Raw genomic sequence first — 20,638 nt, 5'->3', positions numbered from 1 at the left:
TTTTCATAACGCGCCTAAAGAAGTATAACTTCAAAAATTGGTACCCGACTATTTTCAAGGGTGCTCTTTCAGAATATCGAGGTTAGAAGCCATGAAAATCAGATTTTCTATGGAAAATTTGCAATTAAAAAAAAAAACAGGGAAACTTCGGTGTAGTCTTTTTGAAAATCTATTCATATCGAACCTTTATAATACTCAAATCAGACTCTTTTCTGCAAAAATCGTGGAATTTTTATCTGTACTTTAAAAACCTATTGGTTAGGAATTTCTTTTTATCAATTGTTTGCAAAATGGAGGCTCGAAAAGGGTGAAATGTTACGTAAAAATCGAATAATGGTTTCTTGCTTGATTTCTCGAGCTAATTGTTATATCTTGGGTTCAACTTTGGATATAACCTTGATTCAGTGTTTGAATTTCGAAAATTATGGAAAATTAAAAATGGCGGATTCAAGATGGCGGATGAAATCATTGAAAAAACGTTATTTGGCGCTAAAACTTTGTTCCTAGGGTTTTCGGGCTCGCTGATTACGAATTTGAGGTCAGTTTTGAAAAAAATACAAAATGGCGGATCCGATATGGCGGACCGAAAATCAAAATTACACGATCTTGTGCAAAAAATCGCTCTCAGAGGTTTTTGGGGTTCCCTGATTACGAATCTGAGGTCAGCAGTAACTACCCCCGAACGCTGTTTATTTTACTTATTTATTATCAAAAAATCGTAAAATTCGAGTCTAAAAATCTGAAAAAAAATATACAATTCTTACGAACTCGAAAGAAATGTGACGTATAATTGGATTTCTTCGAAAAAAATACTGGAGAGGTGGATTGGAGAGGAACTACCCTTGAACGCTGCTTATCTTACGTTTACGGGAGAAAATGGTCAAATTCAAGTCTAAAAATCTGAAAAAATATACAACGTGTATGAACACGATGGAAATACGACAAATATTTGGATTTTTCCGAAAAAAAATATTGGACGAGTCAACTACTCCTGAACTCTGTATATCTTGCGTGTACCCGAGAAATGGTCAAATTCAAGTCTAAAAATCTGAAAAAATGTATATCGCGTATGTACACAAAAGAAAATTTACGTGTTTCTTGATTTTATCGAAAAAAAATTACTCTTTTAAAATTTTTTCTTACTGTGTCAATGCGTAAATTTCTTTTTTGTCCGCTTTTCCAGAAATCTAAGGCTCTTGATTAATAATCATACAATACATGTTCTTCATCTTTTGTACACTTATTTGTAGGTGGCACAGGCTGGATAAGTGAAGTATGCACAATGTCATCTTCTATTATTTGGGCATTAGTATGTTTGTATGGTTCTTGATACTCTAGGGATTCTTTAATTGTCATTTCCACGCCATTAATTCATTCATCGGGGCCAATAAAATATCTTCGATGTTCTCTTTTAATTCAATTCCCCTTCGATTTATCGGAGTCTCTTCTGTATTTAGCGATTGAAATACGCCAAACAAAAAATTGACGACATTTATAGGATTTACTTTCATCTTCAGTATTGCTGAAAAAATGTGTTGTAATAACTCGAATAATATCCCTCTTATTCCTAAATATTGGTACATAAGGAAGTTGAAAAAAGCGACAAGGGCAGACGAGAGACAGTAAAAATTCAATTTATTTTCACGCGTTAGAATTTTGATATTGTTATTCAATATTTATAATGCAATGAATTTAATACTCAGTTGGCCACCGTGTTGTTTTGTTTATTGAACACACCTTCACATTGCATCAGAAAAATGACATTTATATCCCACAATTTTTAAATATTAATTTATAATTAACCAAGAAAAATGTTAATTTACTTGTTACAGACATCAAAAATAAAACACCAGACAAAACACAATAATATAATAATAATATGAGAGGAACCTGATTTTCAATTACTAACAATAAACAAAAAATATTATTTCAATTCGTCTCTTTAACCAACTTATTTCTATGTTACGTCCCAGCCGATAATTATGGCTGCACCCTCTCTGTATCGTAACCTACCGACGTGCAATTATCATAAGCGAGCACACATGGTCATACCATAGCCTTTAAGAACCATATAGATATAGATTTAGTTATCATCTTGGTGTGCAATGATCTCGCACCGACAATCGTTCATGTATCGTTTTCATTTCTTTGTTTTATATCTTCAATTTCAACTCAGACTCGCGAACTCTCACTGACCAAACTTAAGGAACGCGAGAGAAGACAGGACGAAAAGTTTACAAAGTATCATTCTTAGAATTCAAATTTGCATTCGTGCAACTAACTATCTTGTCAGTATTGCACCAATTGGCCTCTTCAAGACCAATCGTCTTGCACTGACGTAGTCAAAAACCAACCAGGAGTCTCTTCCAGACCTCCCACTATTCAAGATCCTTTTCGAACTAGACAGTTGCAAATTAGAATCAGTTCAGACATCGGAAGAAACAGAACCAATTTAGACGTCAAACCATTGCACACCTCGAAATCAAAAACGTCAATTATCATTCAGTCATAGAGCACTCATCTTCAGAAGCTTCGAACTTTAGAACAGCTAACCAAGTGAATAACACTAAAAACCCATATCTCGAAAACCAGTCAACGAACATATTATATTTAATAAACGTGTATTTTGAATTAAAGTGTGTGTAGAGCGAGTTATTTCAATCACGCATAGTGATAGTTGGCACGACCCACAACAAAATTCCAAACCCAGACAGGCTGCACGAGAGATTGTAAAGGATTTCTCGGGATGTACTTCCCAGAACGTAACATCTATACAAGAATATCTTGTCGAAAACTTGAAAAACTTACAAAATCTTCAACAGTTTTCTGAATGAGAAATTTATGATTTCTACACATAAACTCATATACAATATTGAATTGTCTCTAAATACGAACTGCTCACTTTGACGTAGCACTGACTGTGCAGAACTCACAAATAAAACTGAAAACATGAGCTACTTTATCGAAACAACCAATTTACAGTGAATATTTCCACCCTTGTAGAAGCAAATATGTTATCTTATGTACAAATAGTTACGTTGATAATGAAGCTGCTGATGATGAATAAGACGCAATATTGTGTCATGCTGCGACAAGTTACTCTTGAAGTGGTATTCTACTCTAGAACCTTTAAAAATTCGAATTTATTATTTTCATTTTCTTACAGTTTAAGGTTCTAGTGTAGAATGTCACTTCAAGAGTACTTTATGGCAGCATAATACAATATTGCGTCTAATCCGTTATCAGCAGCTTCTTTGTCTGGGGACACTGTCTTTGTTCCCGACTTGTCTTCGTTCCCGATGATCAATTTTTAAGCTTTTGATGATACAGTCAGAAAATGAAAAAACGTTAATAATTCAAAACATTTTAGAGGTAGTTCCGTACAATATTTATTTTCGAGAAAATCCAACGATACGTCTTATTTCCTTCGTGTTTATACGCAATATATATTTTTTCAGATTTTTAGACTTGAATTTGACAATATTTTGCATAAATGTGATTATATTTAGGGCTGGCTCACCGCCTTAATTATAATTATTTTTTTTTTTTTTTTGATGAAAATACATTTTTTATTTCTCTTCATGAAAAAACTTTTCCATTTGGATCAGTTAAAAAGTATTATGTTCTTGTGGGGGAAACTGCCAAATCGCCCCTTGACATCCCTCACTTTGAAGGGTGGTTTCACCCCCTTAAAGTGTTTCATGGCCCATAAAAAAAAATACGGGTCACTTAGTTTTTAGTCTACTATAACATATTACAAAAGAAATCAAATCGGAGAGTTCGGGCTGGGATACCTTGCTTGTAAGCGGAGAGAACCAGAAATTGGGGATAGCACCTGAAGACAGTACACAGAATGTTGCCCTATTTTCATGCTAGCGGTCACTTTTTATACGCCAAGTCCGCTCAGCTGTATCTACAAGATATGCTCGATCTGGAGACGAAGATGTATCCCATTCAACATAATCGCTTTGTGACTGAGGATATTTTACAATCAGGTGTTTGGAGAAGTTCTGATGTGGCATTTGGTCAGATATAATAATAGAACAGACTCTTATGAGGTTTATGAAATCAACTGGTGGGCTGACGCATGGTCGAGGCATCATCGACAGTACCCTGACGAAATGGATCCTGGCAATGCAAGTTCTTGGGGAAGTATCACAGAAAATTGAAAATTTTTGTAACGTGTCCTTTACTACTTTTGAACAGTACGTAGATACTAGAGTATATCAGATATCGAGAGACGCACAAGTTGTGAAAAAATTTGAGAATTGGCTATCATCGCACAATCCCTTCCCAATCAATTGCGAAATTATGTTGATCAGCACAGGAATGCAGGCAGATGAAAAAATCAATTCTTACACAGCTGCACACGAAATCGGTATGTCTTCAATGGCAGCTGTCGTCGGCGGTAACCTTGAAGATGTTAAATTTCAACGCAAAAAGAGAGCGGTTTCCCTTCGAGCAGTTAACTCGTCAATGAAAATAAAAAATGACGTTATTCCGGATGACTCTACATAAATTTTCCAAAGAATCACAATTTCCAAGAATTCGGAAGAGGATTTACAGTAATACTTTCACTTTAAATTAGCTCCCTACCTGCTTTTACTGTTTGATCAAACAGGGATACGCAAGACCAAAAAATCAGCGATATACAGCATGTTTCCTCCTGTAACTCATTTGGTCGACCATGGTAACGTGGTATACGTGATAGACGATGGTTTATACTACTCCATCGTATTGTTTGGTACCAATAAGAGAGTTCTCCGACATCTTGTCAAAGTACATACAGTATGTTGAAAAATACTAACAGCCACAATAGCGTGATTGTCTTTGGCAGTTGTCCCGATGACGCTAAAACAAGAGCTCGAAATCTGCCGAACATCTCCGTAGATCGCAGGGGCATGCTACTGTTAACGTGATGTTTGACGAGACGATGGCAGTAACTATGCCACGAGATAAATTTCTTGTTAACTACAAGAACAAGAATTGTCTCATTGGCATATAACGTGACAAGCTTCAGGTGGCGGGATTTACTGTAAAGCAGGCTGTTGAAGACGCCGGTAGTCTCATAATATAATCAGTACCATGATTGGATTGTCACAAGAGACTGTTAACATGACTGGCTTTGTGTGTATCAAATGTTCATTTAAGGAGACCAGCAAAAGGAAGAGACAAGAGCGAAATTTACTTTGCGAAATCACTCAAACTTTCGGAATAAGTTGCGGAGTACATATTTTTCGTGCACGCCTTCAGCAGGTGCGACACAACCTCAGCATTTTGCAGGCAGGGCAAACAATAATTCGCAAATCTACTCCAAAAAAGTATGACTTTACGAAAAATGATTACAGTATTCCAAAGATGCAAATGATTCTCCGGATCTCATCGTGGCAGTCGGAGAATCTGTTATCATATCAGTGTACGAAATGAGTAAGGATATGTCATTGAATGAGTGAAGGTTTCGATGCTTCACAAAACCTATATCCAAGAGTGCTTAAAATTTCGCATCTTTGCCTCCAACCGAAGCAGCAGCGCGGCAACATCCATTCAGAACCTACCATCAGGTTCAGCAATGGTATGGAATTGAAAAAAATTCGGCTAACAAAAATCTGCTAATCAAAACTGCCATGTCATGCCCAAAAGAAGAAGATTAAATTGAATTCTACCTCAAGTCATAAGTTGTTAATGAAAGCAACAATAAACGAAAATTCTTCACATTTTAATAAAAATTCTATAAATAGTTATGAAAATGTACCGAGGATGTAATGATTTTAATTGTTGCAATCACTGTACTGGTAAAAAGTGGAATTTGATAAGTATAATCGATATTTTCTGTGCTTGTCAAAAATTGGTCAACTTTGCGCGGCGATTGCTCCGAAAGTTGTACCGAGATTATGTATAATACAGTTTAGCGCAGGTCGAGGGGCGAGGGAGACTCTGAATGTTGTGAGAGTGTAGAAAAGAATCTAAGGTTTGGAGGACGTGACATCTTTATGCAAAATTTATTGTTTGTATTAATTTTTCTATAATTTTTTCAAACACGTTCTTTCGAAAAGAAGACATTTAAAAGTTCGGTACAGAAGAATTATAGTTACTAAAAATTTACCTTGTAACACTGACATTGTTGAATCAATCGAGCTGGCGGCTATACATTAATTGTTGGACGGTCCAATATGTACAAAAAGTATACATAAATACACTAGTCATTAACAGAACTTCATACTTACTCCAGGAATAATCTGCCGAGCCTATAATCATACATTACGCGCTGTCGTTCCCATGCCGTGTGGCACACCCCTTGTGGTTAGAGACTCCTTGGTTTCTTGAAATATCATATATCTTATACATAGTATTGAAGTTCGAAACCAAATTTCGGATGTCCGGATGTTCAGAAAGTGACATCACCCAAAATTTTTTCTCAATTGACGTCACCGATCTATAGTAATCGTCGACGACGAAAATCAGCTAGCCGAATTCCTCAGTCCGGAAACAACCGCGCAGTAGAGAGGACGTATGAGAATCGCACTCCGCGGATTTCGAGTACCAGGTTCTCCAGCTCTTGGATCCCTGCGCTCCAGGTTCACTACCTGGTGAAACACGACTTCCAGGACAAGCACTCCGTAGTTCCTGCGCTCCCGGTCCGCTACCTGCTGCAAATCGATATCCAGGACGAACGCTCCGTGGTTCCCGCACTCCAGGTCCGCTACCTGGTGAAACTCGACCTCCAGGACAAGCGCTCCGCAGTTTTGGCTGTCCGGATGCTGGACCTGGGGACTTTTGACCTTTCTGAGTAATTTTTTGTGGTTTCTACGCTCCAGGTCCGCTACCTGGTAAAACTTGACTTCCAGGACAAGCGCTCCGTAGTTCCTGTGCTCCAGGTCCGCTACTTGGTGAAACTGGACGTCCATGATAAGCGCTCCGTAGTTTCGGCGCTCCAGGTCCGCTTCCTGGTGGATATCGACTTCCAGGACAAGTGCTGTATAGTTTTGGCTGTCCAGATCCTTGACCTAGTGACTTTCGAGCTTCAGGACTAATTTTGCTTAGTTTTGGCTATCCAAGTCCTCTACTGGTGTATCTCGACCTTCAGGACAAGCACTCTGTAGTTCTGACTGCCCACGTCCTTTACCTGGTGATTTTTGACCTTCACGAGTAATTTCCCGTGGTTCCTGCGCTCCAGGTCCTGTACCTGGTGGATCTCGCCCTCCAGGACTCGCGCTCCGTAGTTTTGGCTGTCCAGGTCATTTACCTTGTGGATTTCGACCTCCAGGACTGGTGCCCCGTAGTTACGTTTCGTTGAAATTGTTGCTTTACATTCAATATCTATTACCAAAGTTATCGACTGGACGTCGAGATTCACTATGTAAATTATTGTGTATGTATTGTAACGTTCTGGCGAACGTCACGAAATAAATACGGGTTCGTGAGCTTAATTAACGAATGGCAAGTAAGTGTTCTCAGTTTAACGTCCGAAACAAGTCTGTTTTTACAATACCTCGGTTGACGCAGCAACCTTATTCATTTTATGACATATGAAGTTGTTATGTATGAAATAAGACGGGACTCAGCGTTATTCCGTTATCGATTGTTTATTTCGGAGCGGTGTTTACACCGACGCTCCCGAGACGAGACTGGTGTCATCAAGCTCGGGCAAGACCCACAGGTCTTCGTAGTTTGTAAGAATATAGATATATAGCAGAAGTCTTACATGTCTTTTATCTGTGTTGACTACTAGCTCCGTTGAAAGGGAGGTAAAACGGGCGATTTCACGCTTTGTAACAGTATATTACGATACATACGAGTAAAATTATCAGGTAGTGAGTTATATTTTAACGTTCTACGAATGTAAGCTAAACTAACGACAGTAAGGCTTTATCTAAATGAGCACAAAAATCAGCTGTACTAGGCATCCCAACCTTATAGCAGCTTACTCAACTGAGTTAATGATAGTAGTGAGCGCATAAGCACATCTTGAATTGTGTATTTGCACATATGTGTGATAATGTATTGATTAACACATATTACCCATTGAACAATCCTCAAGCAGCTAGCGTGTGAGGTATCTGGTGAATCTCGTATCATCTGGTAAAACACTGACGAGTAAGCGAGCGCAGTGAGCGCACGAGCACAAAGACCAGCTATACTAGGAATCCGACCCCGAGCGAGGGTTTTAAAGCTAGTATATTTTTAAACGTCTATGCCAAATTTTAACTACTTCGCAATTTTCTTCTTTATTTTGGACAATTTGCTTGTACGAAGGAGTCAGAACGGAATGCAGTCAGTGTTTCCCTGATACGATTGTAATTCTCGAGAAATCTCCTTATTGCTATACCACATCTAGCCCTAATAGTATTCTGAGGTCAGTCAGCTTTCAGGTCACAAATGCAGACACAAAGTGTCTACTTCCACATTTGACTGCTGGTCTGACATCACAATCTCCATTATTCGAAATCTTGCATAAGGCTGGTGTCAGATGGTAAAAAGTCGCTGTCAGATACGGTTCTATATTGACTCTATTGAAAGACTTTCCGCAGAGTCTTCTTAAGTTTTTGCAATTGAAGGCGACGCTACTAGAAGTGAACGATTTGACCAATGGATAAACAGCGATTTTGGTTGTAGATCGCTTCATCTCTTTGTACGCCAGTGAGTCGTCCAAACATCGTCGAAGCCCCATCGAAACAATGTCCTCTTACGTTATCCGTGCCCAGATTCAATGTTATAAACATAGTTTGAATTGTCTTGAATAACCTCTCAGCAGTAACGTCTGGAGGATTGAACCTACCCAAGAACAGCTCCCGAATTTTCAGTGTTACTGGATCAACGTATCGTATGGTCAAATAAAACTGTTCCTTCCAAATAGGCTGGACTTAATTCTCGCATTAATTGGCGTTGAATGGAACGGGCCATTGTTTAAATGATCTCATTTTGTATATCACAGCTAATTCACTTATCCCTCTTCTGTAAGCACTGTTATAGACTGAATCCATGTTACTGTTAATATCTTTAATTGTAAACAGGATTGTGGACGAAAAATAGAGACGACGGAGTACATGGAGTACGAACAGTGCAACGTAGAAAATTTTATTATAGTGTAACAATGTGACCAATGGCTGAATATAAAGGTTACTTAGCTAGCCTAATTAGGTATAGCCTAGTTAGGTGTTAATTTCAACAACCACGATATCAGCACTGGCACGTCCAAGAACCGTTTGAAAAAGCTGAAGGAGATTCCCTTCGTCGCGTGCGTGGTCTCGAATTGCTTAATTAACAACTCAATAACTCCGTTAATAATTATCGTACAACATGTTTTTTTTTTAGAACTATGCTATTTTTTTCTCAACAATTCGAATCTGTAATTAGATTCTTAATACTCATAATATTTTTTTTTCTTTTGGATTTTAGTCATATTCTTAGGAAATATTGCTATAAATAACTTTAGATATATAATATCTGTGAATTTTAAGATGAAATGAAATTAAAAAAAACTTAATTACGGTGGTGTGAGTATGTATACAAATATATATATATATTTATGTATACTTTAACGGGTGCGGTTTATCCTGGGCCACAGCCTATGTGATAAACCCGTTATTCGAGTATTCTTTGTCAATTTTAATAGATTTATAAGGAACCCCCCCCCCCCCCCCGCCGATGGGTAAAAGCTGGATCAGCTTATCAGACTCAAAAATCCTTGATAATCGAACTATACGGACATAGGTATCACCAAAGCCGCCTAGGAATGTGAACAAACACCTCCGCAGTTGCTCCCTCAGGAAAGACAAGGGCTTGTAGGCTGTTGCTTCAACTGGAGACAAGTGAAAGAAAGCGTATGTCACCTGGTCGGAGATACGGGTTTCCCAGTACTCCCTTCTAATCGTGAACTCTGAGTAAACAGAGTCGCCTGCCTATATTTTGTTGTGGGTTATTGACCCAAAACCTCGCTAACCTTTCAGACCAGGGAAATCCTTGGCTGACTGTTGGTTTTATTTCCCTCCCCTTTTCAAGATAAAGTTATGTATTCGAGGAATGCGTCGACAGCGAGACAGACGAATGCATGCTTAACTATAACATAAGTTTAATAGCGATCAATCCAGATACAATGGTCTTTGTCTAAAGACAAAATAAGGTTTTACAAAATATAACCGTAGAGAATAAAAATAGAAAGATAAACTTAAAGAAATAATAAAACTAACAGAATTCGTCGGTTCTGCTCCTAAATCTCCCTACAGCTCAAACGTTTTATATCTTTTCTAACTCTTTAGCAGTCCCGGGCTATCGTGGACTCTAATAAACAATATCTTCCCTAATATTGGAACTAAGCGCTTTGCTTGAGGTTCTTTTCCCTAAACTTGAAGCTAAATTCGATAATGTTCTCTAGGCGAACAACATTTCTTTTCAATATGACGCAGCTCGGCGCTTTGCCGGTCAACTGGTCTAATAACTTTGATTATCCTTCTACTACGTGACGCAGTTCGGCGCTTTGCCGGACAACTGGTCCCCTAACTGTGACTACCCTTCTACACTGTGACGCAGTTCGGCGCTTTGCCCGGCAACTGGTAACCGCTCTTCGCGGTGCTCCAGTTTTATACTCTTCCGGAGCTGTTGTTGGATGATCCTATCGACGTCATTTCCCTATTTGTGTGTCCTGTTGTGGGTCGTCGTCCTGGTATGCGTTGGTCAGCGTCCGTCGTCTTTGTTTATTATTTTGGATGCTAGCAGGTCATGGTCGCTATCGATGGTCGTCTTGATCAGCTGTCTGTGTCAGTTGTTGACATGTTTTGCGTATGTCACGGGCACGGTTGATATTGATGCGATTTTGAACAGCTGTCCGTTACAATACATATATAATGGAAGAGCGAGAGAGATTCCAAGCGTTATAACGGGTTTTTGCTTTGAAATATGTATTTTCCTCACGTGGATGTATATATTTCGATACACAATTTCGAGCGAAAAAAAATATGTATGGATATTTATGGTCACATGTTCACCATTATTTTATGTATCGTAACATTAAATATAATTGACGCTTAAATCAGTTTCATTTTTCCTACCATTACCCTACGTATTTTTAATTTTTTTTTTTTAATTTTGGACGAGTCTAATGTATAGAAATATATATATACATGTGAGGAAACTACATATTTCAAAGCAAAAACCCGTTATAACGCTTGGAATCTCTCTCGCTCTTCCATTATATATGTATATATATATATATATACATATTTGTATACATACTCACACAACCGTAATTAAGTTTTTTTTAATTTCATTTCATCTTAAAATTCACAGATATTATATATCTAAAGTTATTTATAGCAATATTTCCTAAGAATATGACTAAAATCCAAAAGAAAAAAAAAATATTATGAGTATTAAGAATCTAATTACAGATTCGAATTGTTGAGCAAAAAATAGCATAGTTCTAAAAAAAAAAAAAAAAATGTACGATAATTATTAACGGAGTTATTGAGTTGTTAATTAAGCGGTGAGAACAGCCGGGCGCGCGAAGCCACAAGCCTCCCACCACGGCGCCGCCCGGCTTCATTCCTCCGACTAACGTCGCTCGACGAACGTTGAATAATTTTTTTTTACTAGATACAACGCACCTAGAGTTCTGAAAAAATTCACGGTGATGCCTTGGGGTGTTGAGAGACAGTTGATTTTTTTCCCCCTCAACATTAATTACAACAACAATAAACAAAATAACACTTAAACACCGTTATCTCCGGTTCTAATCAAGATATTCATTTTTTTTTTTTTGAAGTTATACTTCTTTAGGCGCGTTATGAAAAACTGATGAGAGTGAAATTTCAAGATGCGCGCGCATCACTGTAACACAAAATTGTAACACAAAATTAACAGGATGAAGTTGCCCACTCAACCGAATTCATTAAGTCTCGAAAAATTTGTGAATATTAGTGAAAAAATTGTGCTAAAATACTTTTTCAAGTGCTCCAATATAATTGAGGTTAGTTATCCGTATGTATTATTTATTGATATAAATTAAAATATCATTATTTAATATAATTAATACTAAATATTATTAAATTATCAATGTTGAATATTTATTATTGGTTTTTTAATATTTACAAAATAAAGAAATAAATTTAATAGAACATTTAATAAAAAGTTCGTGACAAAAATTTAATAGATTATTTAAATATAATGTAAGACATCCGTTATTTGTTTTATTGTTTTTTAATGATGCCAAAGAAGTATAACTTCTCACGCGCGTACATAAGTACACGCACCCATTTTTTTTTTAATTACTCGTAAAGTGAAGGGCAAGTACAATCCATCATAATATTTACAATAATATGAATATTCTCGGAGATATCTCTATTTGTTTAAAAGCAAAAAATTTCAAGTCACCCAAAACTTGTGATTTTCGAGTATAAAAATTTTCTTTTTTCATTTATGGAAAGTACTAGCAACGAACTGACTCCACGATTTTTTGGCAACCCGTGGGCCAATCACATAAGAAAGGGCAGACGATATACGGATTTTGGCTTGTCGCGGATTGTTGCTCAACTATATAACACAGCCAAAAAAGCCTTGCACAATAATTTTGAAGACACTTCATATTACCTGTACCATGAGTTTCAAAGCCACGCGTTTTTTATTCATCAATTTATAACAAGAAATGTGAATTTTTTTTTCCACGGCATTTTGCATCTTGCAACTAAACAAATAGAGGAGATTGATCTCACGACAGCTTGTTTTATCGACAATGATGAGACGAACAACTTTTGTTTGAACAGTTTTCATGTATGACCCGTAACAAAGACGTTATTTAACAAAATGTGGGGTCTCAAAAGTTTAAACAATCGTTACGGACAAACCCGGACCTAACTTTTTGGGGCATAGGTGAAAATATGTTCGTCAGTCTCTAATGAACCTATAAAAAAATCGGCTAACCTACGTTATTCCAGAATAGAACTTAATTTTATTCTCCTGGACTATGACGACTGATATAAATTCGTGAGCGCGTCTGCTCACTTATCAGCGAAACTCAGACACTAGTGCTGCCACGAGCCGATAGAGCGCGGCGATCACGAGAAACTATGATGGCGCGATATCCAACGACCTTCAATCACCAAACAGTGCATAAACCTTAAATTGACAACTACTGCAAATTAAACTCGGTAAACGATCGTCTTTATTATTAGTCTGTAACACACATTACTTTTTCAACCAGCTTGCCTTTAATTTTAGTCATTCTACTCTTTTTTTTAATCAATCTAACCACATTTTTTTAATGATTTTCCGTACAACTCAATGCATGATCGCCACTAAACGACATTTTAATGTGTATCGGATATAAATGAATCGTGCTCTACAACGATTCAGTGCAAATTAATTAATATGAGAACAATATCGATGACCGGACAAATTTGCGTTTGTTTACAGAGACGAATTTCCGAATCACTGTATCTTCTTACTATACTCGATATAAACACGCTATAACACAAAATAGGTAAATGCGAGTGCTTAGAGATGTATTTATTTACAAAAGACAATTTCATGGTCACTAAATCCTTATATTATGATGAATGTAAACATCCTATAGCACCAACTTTAATTTTTCACACACACCATCGATCATATCTGTTCTTCTGATGAAGCATTTTCTTTAAATAAAGAAAAAATCAAGGTTTTAAATCAAAATAAATGTTCACTGGTATTATATTGTGAGTTCTAAAAGTATAAGCTCTTTTTTTTTGTGAATACGTAGTTTTTTACGTTGGCATGAAGTTAGGTATATATATATAAAAAAAGTATTATGTAAAAATACATTTTTTATACAATATTTATATTTATTTTTGTACTTTAAACATAACTTATTTCGAAAATAAATCCTTTTTTCAAATTAGTCAAAAAATTTGCATTAACAATAGCAAAAATAAAAAACAGTTCTAAGAATATTTTTAATTCTTCTTGGAAATTGTTTCTGAAGCATTCTAGAACGAAATCCAAAAATAAGACCTCTCTTGTCACCCTCAATTAAAGTTCGCTCAGGCACACTGTGTGACTTTCGGCTCGCCTTTAGCTCGTACTGTTATCATTATCATTGTCCTAAAACACTGACTTCACGGGAATGCCACATAAAGTATTATTAGAGAACTGACACTGCCTCCATGCAGTTTCATTGCACTTTATAAACACGATACCTACTCTAAGAGGAAAAACGTACATATATCATTCAAACAAATGTATATTGTCACCACCAACCTATTCTAATTGTGAGAGATAGTTCGTAGTTCGACCCCGTAGACCAAGGCAGCGCTACCAGTGGATTCTGCATGGATTCTGTCAGTGGCGCCATCCAGATACCTAAGCGTGAGGTGCAGGAGAGAAGGTTCGGACGGAGCAGCGAGGTGACACGAGTTTCCCCGTCCACTTGTTTATTTGAGAACTTATGCCATTCTATTACCACAGCAACAAAAATAAATGTTGAAGAGGTCCTTCTTATGTATGTATTTGAAATGTATTGAAAGAAAAGTGGTTAATAAATGTTAAATTTTAAATTGACTAGTAAGAGTGGCAGTACTGATTATAATAATAACAAATAATAGAAATTTGGTTGCTTTTATATCACGAGAGTTCGCTGCATAAAATTGTATTACTAATAAACATGGGACAAAATTGAAAGTTCGCTACTAACCTTTGGTTACTTCTTCACCCAGTTCGTGTTTTGCAATAGGTTGTTGAATAAGGGTCCTGTACTAAAGCATTAAGTGTCACTCCGCTGGGACGGAGTCAGCTCCTGCCAGGCCGTGGTAGCGTGGGGTTGTTTGCATTGTTCATATAATAAATAAAGTTCAGTGCGTACACAAAGGGGAGACGGTGGCAGAATGGGAAACCGGAGCAATCAAATTTTACCAATAAAATACGGTAAGTAAACGATTTTCAAATTATTTTGTATAACTCAATATGCGATTGATGTAGGAATTTAATGATAGTGAAATTTCGCGGGTGTCCCTTGTCTTGCTCTAGCCTCCCCTATACATGTACATATATTAACTTTCAGCGAGTTTTATTTAAAGCCTTCGAATTATCCTTTAACTTCGCATAACCTTTTGCGGAGTCCTGCGAAAATTGCGCAGCGTAACGGTAGGCGGCGATAAATCAAACTATGGTGTAAGGAAACAATGTGCTCTAAACGGAGATGCGCAGTAACCAAGCCACGTGATCCCCACATGATGTCAGGGCGAAAATTCCGTTTCTGTTGTCGAAGTACAACATATCGTCTGTAACCAATTATTGAATATTTGAATATTATTCTCCCATCAAATAAGACTTGGTAGACGTACGAATGAATTAGTCTAAGAGCCAGTGGACGGCTACCTGCATGTATTTGACCAAACCTGGGATTTTGTACAGTGAGGCCCCTATCCCCCCCAAATATGAGATAGGGGTTCACTAAGCCCCAACTGGTGGACGCGGCGCGCGCTCAGGTAAGACAGGTATCGATTTTTGGTGAATTTTAAATGCATTTGACCAGAGATGAGTAGGGAGATCTCCAACGCTCGGCTTTTCGTGATACCAGCTAGGTTGGAGCGTCGACGTGACACCTAGGCGGCCACGCACCGAAGGTGGCCCATTTCCGACCTGACACCTAGGCGGCCATGCACCGAAGGTGGCCCACAATCGTGTATACATAGATATACTCGGTCGCTCGAGCAAGTGGTTGCCAATCGCATCCTTGTCCCCGCTCGCACAGATGTTTCCAGGAATGCAAGAATTGAGATTTTTTTGTTTCAATTATGAATGTCAGCGAATAAAAGTATCTCCAGATTTGATAAATTTTGGATTCAATTAGCGGACGCTGAACCAAAATAATTAACCATTCCCAGCCCCAATACTTTTTTTTTTTTTTTTTTTTTAATAAATATTATTTTTTTATTGATATGAAAATATGTGACGCCTGGTGTTCTCGAATATTTGTACACGCAGTCTATGGAAAAATATACGAAGCCAGCTCGATAACATTTATGCAAAATGTGCAATGGGCAAGTGGTTGGGGGAAATTTTTTTTTTCTCGAACTGAATCTTCCAGAGAACCATCAGCGAATTTCAAGCAAGCTCCATAAACATACCGAGCAAACGCGCGATCACGGACGTAGCTGTGGTGTGGCTGAGTGGATACCACATGAGGATGAATTTTCAATCACAGGTTTTTGCGCAAAGTTTTTCTGTATTTAATTAAGTTAATTACTGCTGCCTTTGCTATAATACTGCATTCAAGTCTTAAACAAAACACTAAAAAATAAGTTGACCACTTGATGTAAAATAAAATGTTAGATTGAGCTTAAAATTTAAGCCGGAGTTACATAAACTAAGATAATTACAAGTGCAACATTGTAAATATTGTACATTTATTGTTCATCTAAATAAATATGGTTTCCTCCTCAAAAAAAAAAAAAAAAACATGAGGATGGAGTGATGCGGGACACGGGTTCGATTGCAGTTCACTCTTTTTTTTTTTTTTAAATTCAATCCCGGCTTTTTTTTTGTATTTTCGGAGAGAAAAAACAAATGAAAGAAAGAAAATTTCGAGAGCCGGTCGATTTTTTCCTCCTTTCCTTTTACTTTTTTTTTACTGAACCCACCTTTTTTGTAGTGGGGGTAACCCGGAAGAGAACAAATAATTGAAACAATAAAATTCCGAGAGCGAATCGATTTGTTCCCCGTTTTTGGCGCCTCTTTTTTGACAAGGAAAAGTTTTGACAGTAATGGAAAATAGAGATTACTAAAAACAAATGTATTGTTTTTTAATAACACCGGCCCACAAAAAAAAAGTGGTCTGTACTTTTGACCGGACCTACCTATCTTCATGTATTTTGACGCGCTGAATCCGAATCTGAAGTCAGTTTTGCCCGTACACCCTCAAAATTTTGAGTAAATTGCAATAAACCATAAAAATCGCCAAAAATTAGCATTTTTGGTAAGAAAAAAATTTATGGAACTATAGACCAAGTATGATTTTTATGCATTTTGGTCCGCTAAACCCAAATCTGAAGTTTATTTAACCATAAGCCTTTTAAAATTTAATTGGGCCGGTGTTATTAAAAAACAATACATTTGTTTTTAGTAATCTCTATTTTCCATTACTGTCAAAACTTTTCCTTGTCAAAAAAGAGGCGCCAAAAACGGGGAACAAATCGATTCGCTCTCGGAATTTTATTGTTTCAATTATTTGTTCTCTTCCGGGTTACCCCCACTACAAAAAAGGTGGGTTCAGTAAAAAAAAAGTAAAAGGAAAGAAGGAAAAAATCGACCGGCTCTCGAAATTTTCTTTCTTTCATTTGTTTTTTCTCTCCGAAAATACAAAAAAAAAGCCGGGATTGAATTTAAAAAAAAAAAAAAAAGAGTGAACTGCAATCGAACCCGTGTCCCGCATCACTCCATCCTCATGTTTTTTTTTTTTTTTTTTGAGGAGGAAACCATATTTATTTAGATGAACAATAAATGTACAATATTTACAATGTTGCACTTGTAATTATCTTAGTTCATGTAACTCCGGCTTAAATTTTAAGCTCAATCTAACATTTTATTTTACATCAAGTGGTCAACTTATTTTTTAGTGTTTTGTTTAAGACTTGAATGCAGTATTATAGCAAAGGCAGCAGTAATTAACTTAATTAAATACAGAAAAACTTTGCGCAAAAACTTGTGATTGAAAATTCATCCTCATGTGGTATCCACTCAGCCACACCACAGCTACGTCCGTGATCGCGCGTTTGCTCGGTATGTTTATGGAGCTTGCTTGAAATTCGCTGATGGTTCTCTGGAAGATTCAGTTCGAGAAAAAAAAAATTTCCCCCAACCACTTGCCCATTGCACATTTTGCATAAATGTTATCGAGCTGGCTTCGTATATTTTTCCATAGACTGCGTGTACAAATATTCGAGAACACCAGGCGTCACATATTTTCATATCAATAAAAAAATAATATTTATTAAAAAAAAAAAAAAAAGTATTGGGGCTGGGAATGGTTAATTATTTTGGTTCAGCGTCCGCTAATTGAATCCAAAATTTATCAAATCTGGAGATACTTTTATTCGCTGACATTCATAATTGAAACAAAAAAATCTCAATTCTTGCATTCCTGGAAACATCTGTGCGAGCGGGGACAAGGATGCGATTGGCAACCACTTGCTCGAGCGACCGAGTATATCTATATATACACGATTGTGGGCCACCTTCGGTGCATGGCCGCCTAGGTGTCAGGTCGGAAATGGGCCACCTTCGGTGCGTGGCCGCCTAGGTGTCACGTCGACGCTCCAACCTAGCTGGTATCACGAAAAGCCGAGCGTTGGAGATCTCCCTACTCATCTCTGATTTGACCACGTCTGCCGTTTTGATATTTGAAAATATATTATTATTATTATCTAAAAATAACAATGGCAGACCATTACCACGCGTTTAGCATAGTGGCAGACAGTTTTGAAAATGCTGAAAAAAATTAAATTTTGAAATTAATTGACCAAATCTGCCATTGATATATTTTGTTTGTTAGGGTCTTAAAAACTTATATTCATCACGGCAGACGGCTTCATGGCGTACACACTTCAGCAGACAACAAAACCTTAGCTACTATCCGGTCATATGTAAATACATTGTAACAAATATTTTTATAAAGTTGAGGGTAAACGATAGAAACGATAATTGGTTACCCTACGGCGCAGTCACTAACCTGAATAATTAGATAGAGAGAGAGGTACTAAGAGAGAAAGATACGATTGTTGGGCGCCAGACGCACATGCGTCAAAAATAGATAATTAGACAAAAAGATAAAGGTAAAGGTAAAGGTAATAGATAAAGGTAAGGTCAGGTTCTACGACGGTTTTGCACAGTTCGCTCAGAGAGACAAGATAATGGTAGAGGGGCGGAGTCGAATCCAATAGATAAAATAAGAAACAGGTGAAGCAGGAATAATATCATATATATTAAGCAAGAAGCGATAGGTTTAATGACAAGCAAGTAGCTGAAGAGATTGAGATACAATTACGATAAATGCGATAATTAACAATATTTACAGCCAGAGAAAGGTTAAGCGAGAGAGTTAACAAATAACGGAACGTTTTCCGGATAAGCGGGAAATATCCGCAAGCTCGCGATACTTACGGTAACGATTAACACGGTTTTATGATAGATAAGCAGAACAGAAAAAGATATACTGTACTTAAATTAAGCGGTAAGCAAATGAATCATAAAATATGAGAAGCGATTATAAACACATGCGAAATACAACAATTGTAATAGTTATCACATTACCAGAATGATCAGAAATAGGCAGACAGGGAATTATGAATTACAAGGTAAATTCAAGCAACAGGTCAAATAGAAAATTATCATAAAATATAGAGAATAACAGATAATACGTAGTCTCTAGTTTGCGGTAAGTGCGAGAGAAAGAGAGATAATATTCGGTACGATAAAAGGTAATTCAAGATAAGGCAAACAATATTCAAGATAATTAATATGCAACGTACGGCAAACCAAATAGACTACGGACAACTACGATCAGCGATATTAGCGAAGAAAATAGTGAAAAAGATGTTATGCGATACGGCACAATACTCCAATGTCAAATGAACGACGAGCGGGACCGCGCAGCGATATAAGATCGCTTCCGCGGTACACTCACTAAGATACGATAATCAACGATAATAGGTAAAGAGACAGATATAAACTAATCAGAGAAAATATAGCGAAATAGCAATGCTCAATAGCTAAGATAAAAATTGATCCTTTAACGAAACGCGCTGCTAGACAGCGATATTAGACATTCAAATATTCCAGAAGAGAAAGATAATAAAATAAAGCAATAGTCACTACAATGCGTAAGTAATAGTCAACCAGTCGCGAAGTTACTTGCAATAAGACAGAGAAAGGGACAAGATAAGAGATAAGAGAGAATAAGGTACGAGTCCAGGTGGCTCAAGCAGACCAACTGCAAGATAAAGAGAAAAGATACGAGCCCAATTGGCTCAAGCAGACCAACTGCAAGGTAAAGAGAGAAAGAGATAAAGGTAAAGGTACGATATATTGCAAGTAATCTCGTGGCTTCACAAAATAGAAAAGGAACCTCACTTACGTAAAAGAAGATCTAACAGGTGCGAGAGAATGCGATAAGGTAGCGGTAATTAAAGTGATAACAGGAACACTTGTACTATTCACGAAAGCTAAAGGTAGAATTAATAAAGGCAAAACTGGCAGTAGAGTTACGAAAAGGCACGTCTGCTATTATCGGTAACTGAACGTAGAGTGACGAGATGAGCGATGATCCTGATTTTCGTCGAGTTGCTGTCACGTGATTCTTCATCAAATTTGCGTTATTCTAATTGGGCCAGCAGGTCGCGTAGGTCTGGTCTACAGGTAGGCGGCGATAATCCCTCGCCGCTTGTTTTTCTTCTCCCTCGACGACAGGTATCGAGGTATCGGGACGTCGGAAGGTGGTTAGAGATGTTTTCCTTCAGCTGTGCGGTATCGTTGGTGAGAGGGGGGGTCGTACTGCTCATGAGTTGCGATATTGAGGTGTGCGGCAATATTACGTCACCGGTCCTTTGGACTTGTGACCGACTGTAACTCACTCCTTGCTTTACTGGTACTCCCCGTTGTAGCTATTTCGTCGGCG

General features: G+C 37.4%; 1 protein-coding gene across 1 annotated transcript; it reads right to left on the bottom strand.

Moving 5' to 3' along the window:
- Positions 1 to 6,458: 6,458 nt before the first annotated feature.
- LOC138190771 (uncharacterized) lies at positions 6,459 to 7,516 on the bottom strand. Its single transcript, XM_069135050.1, has 3 exons — positions 7,490 to 7,516; positions 7,124 to 7,336; positions 6,459 to 7,004 (listed from the first exon to the last, which is right to left on the bottom strand). The coding sequence occupies exons 1-3, from the start codon at positions 7,514 to 7,516 to the stop codon at positions 6,459 to 6,461; spliced, it is 786 nt and encodes a 261-aa protein (XP_068991151.1).
- Positions 7,517 to 20,638: the final 13,122 nt, after the last annotated feature.

The sequence above is a fragment of the Neodiprion pinetum genome, chromosome 4, assembly GCF_021155775.2.
Source record: "Neodiprion pinetum isolate iyNeoPine1 chromosome 4, iyNeoPine1.2, whole genome shotgun sequence".
In the NCBI taxonomy this organism is placed as follows: domain Eukaryota; kingdom Metazoa; phylum Arthropoda; class Insecta; order Hymenoptera; family Diprionidae; genus Neodiprion; species Neodiprion pinetum.
Note: the sequence above shows the minus strand (reverse complement) of the source record. Positions and strands in the feature narration are given on the sequence as shown.

Bases quoted from the DNA above. Each gene is read 5' to 3' on its own strand.
- LOC138190771 (XM_069135050.1), bottom strand. From the start codon at position 7,516: ATGAATAAGGTTGCTGCGTCAACCGAG. The intron at 7,337-7,489 runs GTATTGTAAAAA...CTCGACGTCCAG, and splicing joins AGGTTGCTGCGTCAACCGAG to TCGATAACTTTGGTAATAGA. The intron at 7,005-7,123 runs GTAAAGGACGTG...GAAAGTCACTAG, and splicing joins TGAAGGTCAAAAATCACCAG to GTCAAGGATCTGGACAGCCA.